Source organism: Schistocerca serialis, chromosome 2 (assembly GCF_023864345.2).
Source record: "Schistocerca serialis cubense isolate TAMUIC-IGC-003099 chromosome 2, iqSchSeri2.2, whole genome shotgun sequence".
In the NCBI taxonomy this organism is placed as follows: Eukaryota; Metazoa; Arthropoda; class Insecta; order Orthoptera; family Acrididae; genus Schistocerca; species Schistocerca serialis.
The window spans coordinates 866,075,975-866,097,951 of NC_064639.1; the positions used below are offsets into that span (position 1 = coordinate 866,075,975).

At 43.6% G+C, this 21,977-nt stretch overlaps 1 protein-coding gene across 1 annotated transcript in view; it reads right to left on the minus strand.

The window, feature by feature from the left end:
- Window positions 1-343: 343 nt before the first annotated feature.
- The window catches only part of LOC126456474 (serpin B6-like), a 168,257-nt gene continuing 146,623 nt past the window's right edge, over window positions 344-21,977 (minus strand). Inside the window, exons 8-9 of the mRNA XM_050092225.1 lie at window positions 7,579-7,694; window positions 344-472 (exon numbers count right to left, since the gene is read on the minus strand). Coding sequence (XP_049948182.1) covers window positions 344-472; window positions 7,579-7,694 — 245 coding nt within the window. The remainder of the gene's footprint in view (window positions 473-7,578; window positions 7,695-21,977) is intronic.

Genomic DNA, 21,977 nt, shown 5'->3' on the forward strand with positions numbered 1-21,977 from the left:
CATAATATACATAGCAGTTCATGACATCCAGTCTTACAAATTTCAAAACTCCGCCATTTCTCTCCCCACATCCACCACTGCTGGCGGCTCACCTCAAACTGCCCAACGCTACGCGCTGTTCACAGCCAACTGCCCAACACAATACTGGCAGACAACAATGCAAACCAGCCACAGACTGCACACAGCACAGACAATGATTCTCATACAGAGCGCTACGTGGCGTTACCAATAAAAAAACCTAAACAGCCTACTTACACCAGTTCATTTTTTAAAAGGTCGAGTAGTTTTAATTCCTAAGGTGCAAGGCAAATGTCGAGCACAAGACCTGCGACCAATGTATTTATTAAACGCCGACTACAAGCTCGTCGTGCGGTGTGTGGCTCCAAACTCTCGAAGGACAATTTTCACTGCAGCATCGGCGTATAGGTACATCGTTTCCTACGCGGCAGTGCACAGACTTCGGACTGGCATACTGTCGGTCGACTTCGCCAGTGCCTTCGACCGCATTACTCACATGTACCTGTTCCGCGTCATGGAGAGAATGGGATTTGGACTACATTTTATCAATGTAGTCAGGAATATGCTCACAGGTGCTAATTCTGTGGTGGCAATAAATGGATACTGTACCCCTTCTATCCCGATACGTCGCTCTGTACGTCAGGGATGCCCATTATCGATGTTCTTCTTTGTGCTGGCTATTGACCCACTACTGAGGGCCTTGAAATGCAGTCAGTGGAGTGCCCCTTAATAACATCACTCTACGATGCGTCGCCTACGCGGATGACTTCGGCGTCTTCCTAGTCGACACGAGGGACATAGAATCCACACGCCAAGTGTTGAACATCTATGACCGTTCATCTGGAAGTGAAATTAACCGGAGCAAAATTGTCCTGCTCCCACTCGGAGTGCACCTTCCTGATGACGAACGCCGGTGGTACAAAATCGTCCAGGAGCACAAATTGCCAGGACTGCAAGTGTGTGCCTACCCTCAGAAAATGCAGACCCTTACGTGGAGGCGACTCCTCAACACCGTGAGGGGACTGTGCCGTTGCCACGCCAACCGACGTCTGAACCTCCACCAGGCAGTGTTGGTCATTAACACGACGATCCTCGCCAAGGCGTGGTATGTCGCCCAGCTGCTGACAGCCCCGAAACTTCTGGGAAAATCGATTGTGAAAGCAGTTTACTGGCTGCTGTGGCGACACTCCATCTTCAAAGTGTGAACCACCACCTGCGTCCTCGATCGGTCACTCGGGGGACTGGGACTGATCGACTGCACGGCACTCCTCATCCACCGAACAGCGACGCTGCAGACCGGCCATCCGAACGGGTCGACGGCAGCCATATTAGATCGATACCGGCCACAGTCACAATGCGCTCCAATTACAGTAGCGTGCATACCCTTCAAGATGTCCTATGTCAGGGAATATTATCTCGCACGCAGTTATGTCTTGGAGGCGGCTACAGATTGGAATACATCGGCTCGACGGATGTATGAAGCTCTCCTAGGCTGTCCTACAGCGCACAAACTGGAAATACGGATGCCAACGGTCGTCTGGAAGCAGGTATGGGCTAATATTAACAACCCATTCCTGCCGTCGGACATCAGTTCGTTGTGGTACCGTGTCGTCAATGACACCTTTCCGACTAAGCAGCGTCAAGCAGACATCCACCTCAGCCAGACGAACGAGTGCAGCCAGTGTGGAGCTGCCGACACCAGAGACCACCGTATAGAGTGCCGCTATGTGTGGGAAGTGTCGGAGTTGGGCCGATTGATGGTGGGGCTTATCAACCAGACTACACCTTCCAGCGCGACACCAATATGGATTATCCTTCCCGACTTTAAACTGCTCCCAAAAACAAAGTACAACGCCGTGGCCTGGCTACTGGGACACAATGCCTACGCCGTGCAGTACATGGCATACCTGTGGGAATGTCATCACCGATTGCAACGTTCAACGAAGTACGGCGAACATTTTGCCAACACTTTATCTGTTGCGTTATTGTACGGATGTCAGAGAACACTTCACTTGCAGTGAAGGCAGTACATGGCATACCTGTGGGAATGTCATCACCGATTGCAACGTTCAACGAAGTACGGCGAACATTTTGCCAACACTTTATCTGTTGCGTTATTGTACGGATGTCAGAGAACACTTCACTTGCAGTGAATAATTTCGCTAGAAGTGTCCCTTTTGTTTCAAGATTGGTTGTTTGATAAATTAAGAATTTTAAATTTAGATAAAAAATTGTCATGAATTCCAGTTATTGTTTTACGTCTTACTGTATGATTTGTCAGCGTAATGTTGTGCAGTATACAGTAATTCACTATTTGGTGTAAAATGTAAGCAATTTACTGGCCAATTTGAAAAAAAGGGCAGCAACCCCGCCCGACTTGGCCCGCCATCTTCCGGAGGGAAAAAAAACACAAAAAAACCAACAGTCGCCCGGCATACGGACCGACAAACAGGAGTGACGATTTGGAGTGGCATTTCATTTCGCAGCAGGAGCGTTTTGGTTGTCATCCGCTGCACCCTTACAGCACAGCGGTACGCCAACGGTATTCTACGCAACATTTTATAGTCCTTCATGGCAACCCATCCTAGGGTTACATTTCAACAACATATTGCCTGTCCGGACATGGCGAGAGTTTCTATTGCTTGTCTTCGTGCTTGCCAAACCCTACCTTGCGCAGCAAGGTCGCCGGATCTCTCCCCAACTGAGAAAGTTTGGAGCATTACGGGCAATGCACTCCAACCGGATCGGAATTTTGACAATCCAACGTGGGAACTGGACGGAATCTGACACGATATTCCTCAGAAGGACATCCAACAACTCAGTCAATCAATGCCAAGCCGTGTAACTGCTTGCATAAGAACCAGAAGTTGACTAATGCGTTATTGAATAACTGAGTTTGTGAAGTTCTTGCTCTTGAATAAACTATCCAATTTTCCTGAGATTGTAATTTTTTGTTTGTCTGTACATTTACATTATAGCTACTGATTTCCGTTCCATTCGGATAAATCCTTCGTGGTGCATCGTTCCTTTTTTCCTTAGAGTGTACTGGAAGTACTGATGCGGAACTGACCCTTTTTAAAGAACAGGAGAACTGTGTCATTTATCTTTCAGTGAGTGGGAATAACAGACTTGTTTAGTGACCAGTTGAATGAAACACAAAACTGTGCACACAGTAAAATAGCACGTGTTCATTGTCGAGTGTTATGCGAAGCACAGTTCGTAGGAAACTTTCGCAAAACTGTTTGCGCAAGATATTAATACTGGAAGTATTTTGGCAAAACGTGCAGCAATGTCTGCAATGCAAAACGTAATGGCAAAATGACGCGAAACTGGCTCTGTAGTGATTGAAAACCATAACAAACGGAAAAGAGTTCGAATACCAGAAAACGTTGCTGGATTGAAGGAAAGCCTGGAAGAAAGTCCGACGAAATCTCAACAGCATATCGTGATTCAAATCCTATAAAACCTAACAGGAAACAAAGGGTGTAATTAGGAAAGAGACATGTGTGAAGCTATCAGGGACCATACAATTGGAAACTAAATACAAGGTTGCATCTTAGTGTCCTTTCTTTTTGTTGTGTATATCAATGACCTTTCATCTGTGACATTACAAGATACAAAGTTTCTGTTTGCAGATGACACAAACACTGCAATAAATAGCGTACCAAGTGCAACCCTAGAAAGATTGGATAATGAAATTTAATGGACGTTATTGGATAGTTCTTAGCCAATAATTTGTCATTAAACTTTGAAAAATAGCATTACATATCGAGCCGTGTAGCTCGATCAGCGATATTCTCGCCACCGGTATGGATCATCTTTCCGGTGGTGTGCGCAGAACGCGCGGTGGCGCCAACTTTCGGGGCGATCGGGGAGCGAGAGGTAAGCTCTAGCAAGTAGCGGGGACTTTGCTTTGGTTCGCCTAGCAGTAACGTCATTTGGGAAGTCTGGTGGACAGTAGAGGCGCCATGCGAGGCATCAGGAAGAGCACATCTAAAAGCGGCTGTTTACCCGGGTGACAGCGCCATAGCAAACATCGCCGGCGTGGAAGCAGTCAAAATGGTTCAAATGGCTCTGTGCACCATGGGACTTAACAACTGAGGTCATCAGTCCCCTAGAACTTACAACTACTTAAATCTAACTAACGTAAGGACATCACACACATTCATGCCCAAGGCAGGATTCGAACCTGCGACCTAGCGGTCGCGTGGTTCCAGACTGAAGCGCCTAGAACCGCTCGGCCACAACGGCCGGCTGGAAGCAGTCACGTTACTGGGAAGCTGTTGGTGTATTTCGCTTGCTATATGTCTCCTGGCACCGTGATCTGTGGCTGCTGACTTCGTCGAACGAGCAAGAGGATAAAGCCCTTGCATGTGGTGTAAATTGTGGCTGGAATCGACTACTGGGTTCAGTGCTGTTGACTTCATTTTCTTGGCCTGCCGTTGCTACTCCTACTCTTTCCTCGAATGTGGTAATTTCAACTTGCTTAGTGCGCAATGTTCTAGTGAGAGCTGTATGTGATGTGCTGATTAACATTTACTATGGCCTGGAGTGCTGACACATTCTATTTGTAGATTGCTACTGTCAGTGTTAACCGCCATTGAACAGTTTGGCTGGTCCTTGTCTAAGTGTCGCCTGGTTATTGTATTTATATCACACGACGGAGTAAAGCTGGCCAATTGCTATAGATATACACGGATAAAATTTTCCCTCGATGTATTTTGCTGCGAACTGCAGTAACATTACTTTTACGTTTCTATATGAAGTGATAGTGTCTGAGAGACACGTGTCTAACTCTGAATGAGTAGTTACATAAATTACTGAGAGGCCATTTGTTATTGTGTGTTTAAATAGAGTGAAACTGATTCTATTAATGAAAGTACAAGAATTCCTGCAATGACAGTATGTGGATATTGTAACTCTCATTTAATCACAAATTTAAATGTGGCTATTTGCTGTAAGTTGCCTTGTGTTTTGCGTCGGGGGGCTTGCACGCTAGTTACTTGCATTTGATTTCGTTTTATCGGGATTTCCACTGTTTGTCTTGGTAGGGGGTGCGGGGTCCTGAGTTGCGCCCTGATTGTACTGTTGTGTATTTTCCGCTCCCTTTGCCCGCGCGTGCCGGCTGGTCGTGTATCTAGTTCACTCGCGGCTTAATGTATAATTGGCCTTACGCGCGTAAGGCATTGGATTTGTACGGCTTAGCTGATGTTCATTAATAGATTGATTAATTCTACAGATGATGTGCTGTAATAAATTATTGTTCCTAGTTACTTAAGGCAAATGTTAGTCTGTTGTAAATATCCACTAGTTCTGGGATTTTTCGTGCCTATTTGTGACCGTTGCTGCTCCCGTTTGGGGGTCCATGCCGAGCCTCTATTGGAAACAGCTGAGTGGGCGGCATCTGCTTCTGGGTGTAGTTTGTTGAACCCTACAAGGTTATTTGGTTACTTGAAATTTTATATTTTATCTCCTACATTGTAGGGTGCCTTCCACTTAAGTAACGTGGTTGTGTGCCATGGTATCTGATTTGTTGTTGCCTATACTGAGTTACTTTGGTAATACCAATCACTGCAGTAACGAAAGACTACATTTCCTCGTTAAATTTTAGTAAATTGTTCTTCAGGTTGATCGTAGTTTTTGAGTAAATAATTTTTAACTCATTTCACTAAATGTGTAATAGGCCATAAGTACCGTGATTTATGAGTGTGTAAATTTGAAGTAACTTGTCCTCACCTAAATGATAATTTTAAAAATGTGTTTATGGTTTTGTTATATCTTGTTTAAATGTGCCAAATAAATGTTCAGTGCAGCTGACTTCACTTGGTTCAGTCCTACCGCCCCACAGCCAATTGTGCTGAGCTTGTGTCGTCGTGTTAAACGTGAATTCCATGCTGTGCTGACACATCACATTCAGTTTAGAACCTGTGAGAGGTTTTCCGCCAGCCTATGCCTAAAATAAGACGACAAACAAATAGTACAAGTTGATAATAAAGTAAACTGGGAAAGGCACATCACAGAACCGCAGAAGCGTGTAAACAAATCTGTTTGGAATGTGAATGTTGTCAGACATTTGTGACATAAAAATCAAGAAGCTAGCATACTATGCTTACTTTCATTCCATAATGCCTTACGGGATTAATTCCTGGGGTAACTCATTAAGCCAAGCTAAAATTTTGGTGGTCATAAACGTTTAATAAGAATGATTTGTTGTGAACTCAAGCACGTCCTGCAGAGATCTGTTTGGTGGCCTGCGAACTCTAACTTCTGGTTAATTCTTAATGAAATTTGTCATTAAAAGTACATCTCTTTTTCAAACTAACAGCTCAGTTTATGGAATCAGTACTAGAAATAAGAACAATTTTCAGAAAGATTGCTTTGTCCAGAAAGGTGTCCACTATTCAGCAATACATATTTTCAATAGCTTGCCAGCATCCATAAACAGTTTAAACACTAGTAAGTTCAGTTTAACAGGAGTATAAAAGATTTGTGGGTGCTCAACTCCCTCCATTGATGAATTTCTTAGTAGAATCAACTGACATGTATATCTTACATGCCGTCATTGTAAATAAATTTTTAAAACGATTTTTCTTTTTAATCATATGCACTTACATATGAAGGGCTTATTTCAATAGTAGTAAAAGTCCATAATTGTTCATACTGAGATAGTCCTAAAGTTAAATGGGCGCTGAAAAATCTGCAGTTGAGATACCAGAAATACTCAAGTATGTATACAGATTTTTCAGCGCTCATTTAACTTTAGAACTTTGTATCTCAGAATGAACAAAAATTGACCTGTAAGACTATTGAAATAAACCCTTCATATAGCCTAAGAATTCTCATATGCGCCTCAGTGTATTGAACATTTACATGTTTTGTGATAAGCTACTTATTGTTTACATAAAAATCTAAGATTTTTTGACTTGCTCGACGTCCGTGGGTACCATTTCACTTGGGATGTATAGATATATAATCTTTGCAAAATATTTATTATGTATTCTTGTTTTGTTAACATTTTCTGCGCCGTGGAAGTTCTCCTTACTATGGATCTATTGGAACGAAAAGTAGATTCAATCTAATGCCTAGTGATTTTACTGACTGACAAGTGTTTCGCAGTTGAAGTACTGTGGATACTCTTCTTTTCTGATAGAATTTTCTGAAAATGAGAAATGCTTTTCGATTGAAACAGAACTTTACTAAGTTGGATACTGATAGTTATACAGAGTCAAATTGTTTACACCATTAAAACACTCTTGAATTCTTAATGTTTTAAACTGCACTATCATTAAACACTCGACATTACAGTGGACTTCCTATGCATTTTATTATACACATACAGTTTATTCTTTTGACGCTTATTGCCTTGCAGTTAATCAGTATCCGTTGCTGAATTAATTCAGTAATGTCATTAGTGGCCAACAAGAGGGATAGCAATGTATCCACGTGTATTTTATTACTTTTACAATGTTCAAAAATTTCTTGCCTCAAACGTAACACGACAGATGTCCAGGATTACGACAAACAATATTGTTTTGCAATTTAAGTAGTGGGGGCACAGACCCGTCCAGCGAAGAGCACAGTTCTTGCCTCTTCATCTAGAATGAAGAACGTGAATGGGTGGTCAGCCTTGAACACGGTCGGCGCATTCCAGGCAGAGTAGGTGACGATCGTAACAGCTGAAAAAGACAAAAGGTCATTCACACCATTCCCTCTTTCTTCTCTCGTATGACTAAGATACATAACTGACGTTTTGAAAAGGTGAATAATGGCTATTTTCCCGTTTATTCTCAGACTTCAAGGCAAACAGCTTAAGGTTTTGGCTACTGTGTTAAGGGCATAGTCATTTGTCTTCTTTCTTTCTAAATCGTTTGTAGCTGTGCACAAAAATAGTTTTACTTCGCTTTGCCAAGTAATGCATTAAAGGTCTGCTCTACTATGCACGGCGATAATTATTTAAACCGACCAACTCTGGAAGGTTGCACGAGAAACTAAAATCATTTTTCTGTAATGTTGTAATTACCTGTGAGCATATTTTAATCTGGTAGAGGGCGTATTCCCTATGAGCACTCGTGCAATTACGCATAACATGGGGACGAATCAGACGAATGTAAGAGACGTCCTTCATCAGCAACTGTTAATCCACTTCACTTACAGCGTGTACAGTCCGCGGCTCGTGGTCTTGTGGTAGAGTTCTCCTTCCCGCGCACGGGATCCCGGGTTCGATTTCCGGTGGGGTCAGGGATTTTCTCTGCCTCGAGATGACTGGGTGTTGTGTGTCTTTCATCATCATTTCATCCTGGTTCACTCGCAAGTCTCCGTAGTGGCGTTAAAGAGCTTGTGGAGAGGCGGCCGAACCGCCCCGCGAGGGGTCTCCCGGCCACCAATGCCATACGCTCATTATTATCATTACAGCGTGTACACAACCTGGAACCAGATGATTATCCACTCAGAGTACAGTTTTCGCACTGGTACCTGGAATAGTCAGATGTCTTCTACATTTCAGTCCTCTGTGCTGTTGACAGGTGAAGCAACGTCCGAGCATGATGGGGTCTTCAACATCCACAGTTCGCTTGTTTTGAGTGAGGTTAATCCATACGCCACATTTTCTCGCACTCATCAACTGTTCTACGTGAATGTGTGGGCAGATGTTGTTGACTGTTTAACTGAGCCATATCTCCTAAAGCCACTAAATGATAAGCGTTATTACAATTTCGTCGTCAGAGCACTGCCAAAGTTGCTGGATGACTTTTCTCACATGATATACTGAGAACTATGGATGAAGGGCAACAGGCCGGTTCCATATTTCTAGATTTCCGGAAAGAATCTGACAAGGTTCCCCCGTGCAGGCTGTTAACGAAGGCACGATCATATGGACGAAGTTCACAGCTATGCGAGTGGCTCGAAGACTTCTTAAGTAACAGAACCCAGTATATTGTCCTCGACGGCGAGTGTTCATCAGAGACAAAGGTATCGTCAGGAGTGTCCCAGGAAGTGTGACAGGACCGTTGTTGTTTCCTATACGCATATAAGATTTGGCGGACGGGGTGTGCAGCAATCTGCGTTTGTTTGCTGATAGTGTGGTGTACGGTAAGGTGTCGACGTTTGAGTGACTGTAGGAAGATACAAGACTACTTAAACAATATTTCCAGTTGGTGTGATAAATGGCAACTATCTCTAAAAGTGGAACACTGTACGTTAATGCGGATAAGTAGCAAGAACAAATCTGTGATGTTCGGATGCAGTATTACTAGTGAGCTGCTTGACACAGTAAAGTCGTTTAAACATCTGGGCGTAACGTTGCAAAGCGATGTGAAATGGTACGAGCACAAGAGAGCTGCGGTGGAGAAGGCGAATGGTCGACTTCTGTTTATTGGGAGAATTTTAGGAAAGAGTACTTCAATCATACGAGACCGCATATAAGACGCTGGTGCGACCTTATCTTGAGTACTGCTCGAGTATTTGGCGTACGTACCAGGTCGGATTGAAGGAAGACACCGAAGCAATTCAGAGGCGGGCTGCTAGGTTTGTTACCAGTAGGTTCGCATAAAACGGTAAGTGTTACTGAGATGCTTCAGGAACTCAAATGGGAATCCCTAGAGGAAGGGCGACGATCTTTTCGAGAAACACTATTGAGAAAATTTAGAAGGGCGGCATTTGAAGCTGACTGCCGAGCAATTCTACCGCAACCAACATACACTGCGTGTAAGTACCACGAAGATAAGATAAAAGAAATTGGGGCTCATACGGCGGCATACCCAGTCGTTTTTCCCTCACTCATATTTGCGAGTAGAACAGGAAGGGAAATTACTAGTAGTGGTACAGGGCACCCTCCTCCACGCATCGTAGGGTGACATGAGGAGTATCTGTGTACTTGGAGACGCAGATGACGAGCCACTCGCCACAAGACAGCGCGTGTTTTTCCAGCACGACGCGCCGCCGACATATTTCAGTCGCCCTGTGCGTCGATTCTTGAACCGACAGTTTCAGAAAAAGTAGATTGGCAATGGTGATTGTGTACCATGTCTTATTCGATTCCTTGATTTGACTCCACTGGACTTTTTTGTGTGACGAGAGATGTTGAAAGTCTACCCCTTGTTTGTTAAGCTGATTAATTTTCATGTAAGGAGTATTTCCCTTTAATATAAGCGGACGCAGTGCTCCATGGTTCCCATTTCTACCGCTATGTGCCTAATTCTTTCAATTAGACCCGATAAACTGAGATATGGAGAATCAAACCCGCTAGAAAATATAGTATTCTAATTCAAAAATGAAGCAACGGATAACGCAACATCGGTGAATGGCCATGGAACAATACGTGCACATTAGGGACCGTAAGACTTTTTTTCTGATACTGTGAATTCAGTTAGTCGAATGAAGTGCATAATGAATACAATGGATATGCCTGGATTGAAAATTCATGGAATATAGTCATTATCTCAGTGGTATGGATGAAGGATAGTAAATAACGCTAAGAGAGAATTTAAATTATCGTTCTGATTTATTTCGATAATATTTAAGAAAACTTATTCTGTGACAAAACATTTAAGAAAACTATTACTCTCTGTGACAAAACATTTAAGGAAACTGTTACTCCTTGTGACAAAACGTACATGAAATCTATTATATTTAAGAAAACTACCACTCTCAGTGACAAAACCTACATGAAGCACTCACTATCTCTTGCATCTTGTCATACGGGAAACATAGACAACACTTCGTCGCCAGTTACATCTACTAATGATTAAAATGGGTAAAAATTAATGTTACTGAATGGTGGCCTCTTAACACCATTTAGTTATTGTCACACCTATTTAACGCGCCGAGTAGGGAAGGATATTACCTTTCACTCTCTCAAACATTGTTACTACACATGCAGTACCGTGCGGATAAGTTCATGTTGAAACCGCGTATTATGCAACCGCAATGCAGCGTGAGCAAACCAGCCCAGGCTTCATGACTCCACATTATTCATACTATGATTAACGAATGGCAAATCCAGTGACTACCGTTATGAACGCGGGCAACACGTGGCCAAGTTCGACAACAAAGAAACGAGTAAAATAAACCGTTGAATCATGAAAAATTTGTATTGCTTGTATCCAGAACGAAACCACGCAGCAAATGAAACATTAATGAACCTATCCGCTATTGACCTCAGAATAAGAACCGTTGGTTCATGCCCCCTGTCACCTCACGTCTAAGTCCGCTAGTTGAAACACATTAATCTGAAAAATTTCTACAAATGAAATATCGCTGAACGTTTCCCGGCATTACTTCACACCCGAACATGGATCATAATCAATATTACCCCAAAAAACCTACATTATGAATAACTTTTCTCACCATCAATGACGAGCGCCTCACCCCTGCGTCCGTCTCGTTCAATCGGCGGGTCCAGAGTGTCCTAACATGGCGCGTTCCAGGACCCACCGCCAACTGGGGGTAGGACCTCAGTGAGAACCAACCTCACAAACTCTGTCCTGCTCATCCCCACTATCTTTGGAATCACGAACTCTCTGCCGAATCTGCTCACGTTGTTACGTTGGTGCTAAACTACCCTACTGCTGCCATCTTTGACTAACCCAGTTTATTATATATTCCATGCATAATTACGTTTATCCATCCACATACATCATGGGATCAAAGGATGAGAGGAGGTGTGACACCAACAGAAGAAGAAATATACACTGAAGCATTCTTGAAACCAGAGGTTTATTAGCTAGGCGAAACATAGAAAAGGACACTCTCGGCGTAAAATGAATTATTAAACATGTAGAAATTAGTCAGTTAAATGAAGCGTAAACCTGTGACGTTTCAATGTGCAACCTTGTTTACAAAACCTCTGTTGAATCAGAAGAGGATCTGGCTGCCTGGTTAGCACCAGCAGCAGCAGGAATTAAGGACACTCATGCAGTCTTTGATCGTGTTAGACAGAACGTGACCCAATGGTGTAACCTCTGTTTACAAGACAACGGAGGCATTTTTGAGCCTCCACAGTAATTGGGTTGTGTTAATGTTGTTGACTCTTGGTAACAAAGAATTAAAATTTCTGTTACGTCTAGCCTTGTCAAGTATTGTCCCTATGCGCTTCGTCAAATATGTGGAGTCCAGGCCGGCCGCGGTGATCTAGCGGTTCTAGGCGCTCAGTCCGGAGCCGCGCGACTGCTACGGTCGCAGGTTCGAATCCTGCCTCTGGCATGGATGTGTGTGATGTCCTTAGGTTAGTTAGGTTTAAGTAGTTCTAAGTTCTAGGGGACTGATGACTACAGATGTTAAGTCCCATAGTACTCAGAGCCATTTGAACCATTTGTGGAGTCCAGGAATCCTACGTACTCGGTTCGTTAGACAAACAATTCAAACAAGTCGTGTTAATGAGTTTTATTACAAATTGAACACAGACAATACTTAACTTTGCAATCACACAGATGTGTCGCAAGCAAAGGGTGACATACAAAATAAGCAATGTCCTCAGTATAGACAATTCGAAGTCTGTGCTACTTTGATAGTAGAAGCGAAGTAACTAGAGTTGACGCTTCTATACAAGCTGCTAATCTTGAAGCTACTATTCAACTGGGGCGTCGCCAGTTGGTCACGGAGCTTATGTCCTACTGTCGTGTTGTCCTGGAGAGGGGTCTGTCAGCGTGCGATTGGTTGATGTCTTCTCACAGCACTTCACTAATAAATTATAATCATTTCAAAGGTTAAACACCACACAGGGAGACGGCTGCAAAATTTTGCCGACTCCAACACACCATCACGTTGCTGCTTGCGGGGACAGCCCTGGATGGAACAACTAGTAATCAACGAAAAGCTGTCACAACGGTTGAACTTTCGTGACAAGTTCACTGATTACTCAACTCTAGTACGCAGGTGCGGTGGCCGACGAACTTAACAGTTGTCGCAGCTAGTGCCTCACAACTCCGACCGCGCGTGCACGCCGCCAGCGGCCCCGACCTGATCACACGCCGCAGAGACTTCCTCGCTCCTCCGTCGCAACCGACCGACTGGCTACTCCAGTACGCAGACAGCATTCGTCTGCTCAGCGGAAATCACAGAAGCTACACACAGTTCCACGTAAACACTTGCACTAAGAACTCCGACAATCCTAAAGCCAATAACTGTAGAACAACAAGGAGAAATGACAAGTCACACACACAGAGAATTTCCATAAGCGGTCAGCGACCAAATAAACGTCGTCGGATGAGACGACTGACCGAACGACCAGCCAAGGTCGTCCCCACTCTAGTTATGAGTGTCGCCAACGGCCGGGTGAGTCTTGGCTGTCCGGAGCTCACTGCAGCTCAGCTCCAACCCAACTCAACTCGATGTCCGTTCGGAACTCGGAGACACCGCGACACGGGCACACTGGCTCGGACCCACCCATGCAGAGGTACCTCTTGCCCATCGGCGATGACATCTCTGCACGAGGAAGGAACCGACCCACGTCCTTCAAGATGAGCAACTGACGAGGCCCAGAAACGGCCAAAACTCCAAATACACGTCGCCGAATGAGACGACCAACCGAACGACCAACCAACGGTTGTCCCGCTCCAATCTCCTTCTGTCGGACAGTTCATGTGTGTGGCCAGCGGTCGGCAAGTACTGGCTGTCCGCGCCTCACTGGCGCTCCGTCCCCGACTGAACTCCCGACATACGACGACCCGGAAATACTCGCGATCGCTCCAGAGATGGTACGACAGTGCCCTTATCCATAAGCGCTGCTGCTGCCACTCACGGGCAAGCAACCAAGCAACCTAGTGACGCCAGTAAATCGAATTAAAAGAAAAACGAGGCGACAGAACCGCAAAAACAAGATGACGAGCAATAAACGGCATAACCGCGAGCCGCGCGCGGCTCATGTACATTAATTTCAAATGAAGACGTTGGTGATACATTCAATGTACTGCTGTGGTTTTTCTCTCGAACTGTTTATCCCTATGCTTTAAACTATATTTAAGAAATAATTATTTGCTATCTACGATCATCATTTATAGCCCTTCAATTCAAGTCAAATGTGATATTATCCTGGTTTGAGACTGGTTTTCCTGTCTCTTGTTTCACTACGTTCCATCTATCTTTAAGTCTATTGCTGGAATTACTTTCTGACGTTATCTGCATGTTCCTTGATTTTTTAATAACTTCGCTTAGCAATTTTGAGTAGTTTTTGTAGTATGCGTCTACGTCAGGATCTCTACTTGTTCGTGTCAATACATACACTGAAGCGCCAAAGAAAGCGATACAGGCATGCGTATTCAAATAGAGAGATACGTAAACAGGCAGAATACGAAACTGCAGTCGACAGCGTATATATAAGACAATGAGTGTCTGGCACAGTTGTTAGATCGGTTACTGCTGCTACAATGGAAAGTTATCAAGATTTCAGCGAATTTGATTGTGGTGTTAGTCGGTGGACGAGTGATGGAAGACAGCATTTCCCAGGTAGTGATGAAGTGGGGATTTTCTTATACGACCATTTCACGAGTGTATCGTGAATATCAGGAATCCGGTAAAACATCAAATCTCCGACATCGCTGTGGCCGGAAAAAGATCCTACAAGAACGGGATCAACGACGACTGAAGAGAATCGTTCAACCTGACAGAAGTACAACCCTTCGGCAAATTGCTACAGATTTTAATGCTGGGCCATCAAGTGTCAGCGTGCGAACCATTCAACGAAACGTCATTGATATGGGCTTTCGGAGCCGAAGGCCCAATCATGTATCCTTGATGACTGCACGACACAAAACCATACGCCTCGCCTGGGCCCATCAACATCGACATTGGACTGTTGATGACTGGAAACATGTTGCCTGGTCGGACGAGTCTCTTTCGCCTGCCTCGAGCTGACTGGGTGTTTGTGTTGTCCTCATCATTTCATCATTCATGAAAGTAGCGAGTTTGGACTGAGCAAAGGTTGGGAATTTGTATGGGCGCTGATAATCCCGCAGTTGAGCGCCCTACAAACCAATCATCGGACGAATCTCGTTTCAAATTGTATCGAGCTGAGGACGTATATGGGTATGGAGACAGCCTCATGAATTCATGGACCCTGCATGTCAGCAGGACACTGCTCAAGCTGGTGGAGGCTCTGTAATGGTGTGGGACTTGTGCAGTTGGAGTGATATGAGACCCCTGATATGTCTAGATACAACTCTGACGAGTGATACGTACTTAGGCATCCTGTCTGATCACCTGCTTCCATTCGTATCCAATGTGCATTCCGACGGACTTGGGCAACTGTAGCAGCACAAAGCGATACCCCATACGTCCAGAATTGCCACAGAGTGGCTCCAGAAATACCCTCCTGAGGGTAAACACTACCACTGGTCACCAAACTCCCCAGACATCAACATTATTGAGCATATCTGGGATACCTTGCAGCGTGCTGTTCAGAAGACATGTCCACCCCCTCGTACTCTTATGATGCCACGTCGTGCTGCAGCACTTCTGCTTGCTCGCGGAGGCCCTACGCGGTATCGGGGAGGTGACCAGTTTCTTTGACTCTTCAATGGACATTTCCTATGTGCTTTCACATATGTTTTTTTACATGGCTGTTAATGACCTTTCTGATTAGCTAACGCAGAAAGTTGTTTTCAAATAATGACATGAATTTATCTTGAAATAGATTAAATTTTATTTGGTTGTCACTAAGTTTTCTGATGTTCACTGAGAAGTATCTATACTGTAACACACTATATTACTTATGCTAAATGTGTATCATGATCAGAGAGAACATTTGTTACTCGGCAAGCAGGTATTTTCTTGCTTTGAGCTTCACTAAAGGAAACGTTATCAGTTATGGTCCTACAGTCATTGTCGACCTGGGTCGAAAAATTAATTACTGAGATCAAATTTTATGAGCCAAATAAAGTGTCATACAAGAATACTTTTTAAAACTACATTGAAATCACCATAGACTATTAAATACTTGTTGCTGTTTGATAGATAACATAGTAAGAAATCAAAATTCTTCATAAACTGTTATAATTTCCCGGTGGGGATCTATATACAGTTACAATTAAAAATGAACATTTTTAGTGTTAATCCAGATGCGCACACGTCTACGTGCTAATCTCCACAAAACTTACTTGGCTGAATGTTTTTGAAATTATGTTCTGTCTTTGTATGTGTAAAAACTCCTTTTATCATACCAGTTCTTCGGGAGTAAGATGATTTTATATTTGACTTCTCCAAATCTTCGATGACCAGAAAGGCACAGGAGGTCTATACTTTCAGACCTCACAAAATTTTGCAAATAAGAAGCTCTTCTGCCTTAGTACATAATTCTCAAATATTCTGATGCCAAAAGCTAAATCTAAGTTTCTCTGCATTCTTAAGCATTTTGTGGGGCTGTTCTGTTAATTCAACTTATTTTATGACAGAGCGCAGAATCTTAATTCTAACGTAAGAAAGGTACCTCTCTGACACCGGTAAATGTACCTCCCACACGTTTTCTGCAAGAAGCGCAGCCAACCTATCTTTCCCCCTTATTCAGGTATAGGCTATATCTAGTGTGTTCACAGTTCCAAACTGTAGCAACAGGCACTTCACTCATATAGAGTCTCATTTCAATTAGCATCAGCCTGCTCAGTTCAATGTTCACGCGACTCATAGTAGTGCTAACCCAGGTCTGGTCATGGAACTGTAGGACCTTCACATCACTCACACTTGTATATTTACTTGGTACCCCTATTCCAACCAGGTCACCTACGAGTATAATGATGTAATTTCTGTCTTTAGGCAGGCTGTTTTCTGCTCCGCCTAGGTGACAATTGATTGTCTTTGTCGAAATCCTGACACAGATTCTCTATGTCCTATGTCACCTGGCTAAGGCTAACACTTGGCTTCACAAGTACCATGTTCCTAATTTTTCCTGTACCGTCTGGCCTACACTCTTGCCGTGGCTACTACCTACCAGCAAGACTCCTTTCTTCCTACTCTCTTTTGGTACCGTTCTACACTTAGTTTCTTTCGCTAGAAGTTTGCTGCACCCTACTGTGACCTACAGCTGTATCAGGCTCTTCGCCTCCTACTTCAAGTGACAAATCAAACTTATTAGAGACTGTAAACTCAAATTTAAATGAAACAGTTGAACTGTTCCTCTTTAGCCCATTACTTGTGATCTTATCCAGTTCCCAAGATCTTTATCTCCCTTCAATCTGTCTAGTTCAAATTTCACGTAATATAATTCAGCCTGAAAGGCGCGTATCTTCGCTGCCTGTTCAGGGATTCTCTTGTCCTACCTGCTGAACGTACATTTCCATGGGAGAATTTCGCTGAGTTCCCCATCTAGTTTTCCACTACAGCCGCCACATTGGAATTCCAACCCAGACTCTACACATAACGCTCCCATGTCTGCCTACCCTATGACAACATCCACATTGCAACATAGATTAAACTCATGAAAATTATATTTAAACACTGAACGCACTTTACACCACATGAATGTTCGTAATTTACAAAACGCAAAAATTTGGCCTACAGGTTAGCGCATCAGGTAGGTGTATGACACAATGTAAAAAACAAGGACTCAGCACTCACTTCAGTGTTAATTAACTTGTTCTCAATAAAATGAAACTTTTAATCGCAATTTATCACACGTATTAGTTCATACTATACAATTTTTACTATCGGCAAAATGCTGCCTACTATGTGTAATACATAAAAGAGAAAGGTTTGTCAGCAAGACCTCGAAAAGTTTGTGACTTAATTATTTCAGGTTTTTGGCACTTTACTCTAATAAACTTTCAGATGGACAGAGGCCATATATTTGTTGACATATTTGATATATAAATATCTAGAAAGGTGAAACATTTTTAGCAGATATCGTGAAAATTCTTGACTGATTTACTTCGAATTTTTACATGATAGTTTAATAAACATCTGAATGGACATAAGCTATATATTTTAGCAGTATGTAATATATAAATAAACATATGTAATACATAAAGGAGAAACGTTATAGCAAGAATCTAAAAAAGCTCTTGACGATTTACTTCAAATTTTTACGTGATACTCTAAGAAAGATTTGGCTGGACATAGACCATATATTTTTAGTATATGTATTATATAAATAAGAAATATTTAATGGGGAAACATTGTTAACAAAAAACGTGAAAATTTTTGATTGATTTATTTCAAATTTTTACACGATACTCTAATAAAATTTGGAGAGACATAGGCTACATAATTATAATATATCACATACACTGAAGAGCCAAAGAAACTGGTACAACCGCCTAATATCGTGTAGAGCTCCCGCGGGCACGCAGAAGTGCCGCAGCGCGATGTGGCATGGACTCAACTAATGTCTGAAGTAGTGCTGCTGGAGGAAATTGACTAATTGACTCCATATATCATGCACGGCTGTCTACAAATCTGTAAGAGTACGAGGGGCTGGAGATCTCTTCTGAAAAGCACGTTGCAGGACATCCCAGATATGCTCAATGTTCGTGTCTGGGGAGTTTGGTGGGGAACGGACGTATTTAAACTCAGAACAGTGTTCCTGGAGCACTCTGTAGCAATTCTGGACGTGTTTGGAATTGCCTAAGTCCGTCGGAATCCAGAATGGACATGAATGGATGGATGTGATCAGACAGGGTGCTTACGTACGTGTCACCTCTCAGAGTCATATCCAGACGTATTAGAGGTCCCATATCACTCCAACCGTCCACGCCCCACGCCATTACAGAGCCCCCACCAGCTTGAACAGTCCCCTGCTGACATGCAGGGTCCATCGATTCATGAAGTTTTCTCCATATCTGTACACGTCCACACGCTAGATACAGTTTGAAACAAGACTCGTCCTACCACGCAGCATGTTTCTCCAGTCATCAACAGTCCAATGCTGATGTTGACAGACACCGGCGAGGCGTAAAGCTATGTGTCGTGCAGTCATCAACGGTAGACGAGGGGGCCTTCGGCTCCGAAACGCCATATCGCTGATGTTTCGTTGAATGGTTCGGATCTGAGACTTGGCCCAGCGCTGAAGTCTGCAGCAATTTGCGGAAGGGCTGCACTTCCGTCACGTTGAACCATTCTCTTCAGTCGTCGTTGGTTCCATTCTTACAGGATCTTTTTCCAGCCGAAGCGATGTCGGAGATTTGACGTTTTACCAGATTCCTGATATTCACTGTACACTCGTGAAATGGTCGTACGGGAAAATCACCACTTCATCGCTAACTCTGCTATGCAGTGCCCCATCGCTCGTGCGCCGACTACAACACTACGTTCAAACTCGCTTAAAAATTGATAAAGTGCCATTGTAGCAGCAGCCGACAACTGCGCCAGACACTTGCTGTCTTATATAGCCGTTGCTGACCGCAGTGCCGTATTCTTCCTGTTTACATACCTCTGAATTTTGAATACGCATGTTTATACCAGTTTCTTTGGCGCTTCAGTGTGTAAGTATACATGTGAAATATGAAATGGGAAAATGTTGTTAAAATATCTAGAAAAGATCTTGGCCAATTGAAAAGCATTAAGCTGTATTGACTGGCCTAAATTGGGGTTGAATGTGGATTCAGTTTAAGGTAACGAAACTTATGCAGATCGTGCAAACATTTTGTGTTGGACGTGGACCAACTTAGACGGGGGCATCGGATGTGGAATATGAAGGGACGGCAGACGTGGAAGATAGTTCTCGTCTGCAACGGACACTGATGGCGTCCGGTGTTGCAGTCCACAGCAGAGCACTTGATGGCAGGCAGCCACGCCATCAGCAGTCTGCACAAGTTACATAGGTCAGTACGGTGAGAGTAACATGCAGCGTCAGCACATTAGGACAAAAGGAACGTAGGGGTTCAACACCATTTACGGTTCAGCCTTCCCGTGTTCGACAGTACGATCACAGCTGTATGGAAAACTTCTGTATCTTTTTCTAGCCATACAGTCACTTTGCTTCATGTGAAAGCAGGTTTCGGTAAAATTATTAATAAAGGGAGCATATCTCATCCCTCCAGCACTTAACTTTGCAAACCGTCATTTGTATTATCCCAATTCAATTTTCGCCAGCATTTAATTGTGCATTAACTAATGCCTTTTTCATTTTTTGTGTATACAGATTTTTGTAATACGAGGGCAGTTCAATAAGTAATGCAACACATTTTTTTTCTCGGCCAATTTTGGATGAAAAAACCGGAAATTTCTTGTGGAATATTTTCAAACATTCCAGCTTCGTCTCGTATAGTTTCATTGACTTCTGACAGGTGGCAGCGCTGTACGGAGCTGTTAAAATGGCGTCTGTAACGGATGTGCGTTGCAAACAACGGGCAGTGATCGAGTTTCTTTTGGCGGAAAACCAGGGCATCTCAGGTATTCATAGGCGCTTGCAGAATGTCTACGGTGATCTGGCAGTGGACAAAAGCACGGTGAGTCGTTGGGAAAAGCGTGTGTCATCATCGCCGCAAGGTCAAGCAAGACTGTCTGATCTCCCGCGTGCGGGCAGGCCGTGCACAGCTGTGACTCCTGCAATGGCAGAGCGTGCGAACACACTCGTTCGAGATGATCGACGGATCACCATCAAACAACTCAGTGCTCAACTTGACATCTCTGTTGGTAGTGCTGTCACAATTGTTCACCAGTTGGGATATTCAAAGGTTTGTTCCCGCTGGGTCCCTCGTTGTCTAACCGAACACCATAAAGAGCAAAGGAGAACCATCTGTGCGGAATTGCTTGCTCGTCATGTGGCTGAGGGTGACAATTTCTTGTCAAAGATTGTTACAGGCGATGAAACATGGGTTCATCACTTCGAACCTGGAACAAAACGGCAATCAATGGAGTGGCGCCACACCCACTCCCCTACCAAGAAAAAGTTTAAAGCCATACCCTCAGCCGGTAAAGTCATGGTTACAGTCTTCTGGGACGCTGAAGGGGTTATTCTGTTCGATGTCCTTCCCCATGGTCAAACGATCAACTCTGAAGTGTATTGTGCTACTCTTCAGAAATTGAAGAAACGACTTCAGCGTGTTCGTAGGCACAAAAATCTGAACGAACTTCTCCTTTTTCATGACAACGCAAGACCTCACACAAGTCTTCGCACCCGAGAGGAGCTCACAAAACTTCAGTGGACTGTTCTTCGTCATGCACCCTACAGCCCCGATCTCGCACCGTCGGATTTACATATGTTTGGCCCAATGAAGGACGCAATCCGTGGGAGGCACTACGCGGATGATGAAGAAGTTATTGATGCAGTACGACGTTGGCTCCGACATCGACCAGTGGAATGGTACCGTGCAGGCATACAGGCCCTCATTTCAAGGTGGCGTAAGGCCGTAGCATTGAATGGAGATTACGTTGAAAAATAGTGTTGTGTAGCTAAAAGATTGGGGAATAACCTGGTGTATTTCAATGCTGAATAAAACAACCCCTGTTTCAGAAAGAAAATGTGTTGCAATACTTATTCAACTGCCCTCGTATATTCAGAGGTATGCAAATCTTGATTTTATTTAAAATAGTTAGTGAACTGTCGTGATCAGTGTTTGTGAATAAAAGAATTGTGAATACCCCCATCTAAGGATAGAAGCTGAAGTTATGCATTAAAATTTATGGCAACGCCAGGATTTGAGCGCAGGTCGGTTGCTTACTAGGGAGATTCGCTAACCAGTACACCACCATGGGAATATGGCTACTGCAGTTGTACGGACTAAACTCGTCCAACACCCTCCTTAACAGAAACTTCAGTTCATGCCTTCACCCCTTTTGTTAAACTGTCACTATTGCCGCGGCTCTCTGATATTGCAGTAGCACTCCGGCTTCGTAGATAATGGGGAAATGCTGCCTGCACTTCAGGCGTAGGTGATCTATTGATCTGATGGGATTATATTTTCCTAGGGACATATGAGTCTCAACTTTATCTTCGATAAGAACAGAAGCTGAAGTAATGAATTAAAATTTGTGCCAAGGTTGGGACTTGAACTGGGGTCTGCTGCCCAACAACCACGAGACGTGGGTTCAGGTCC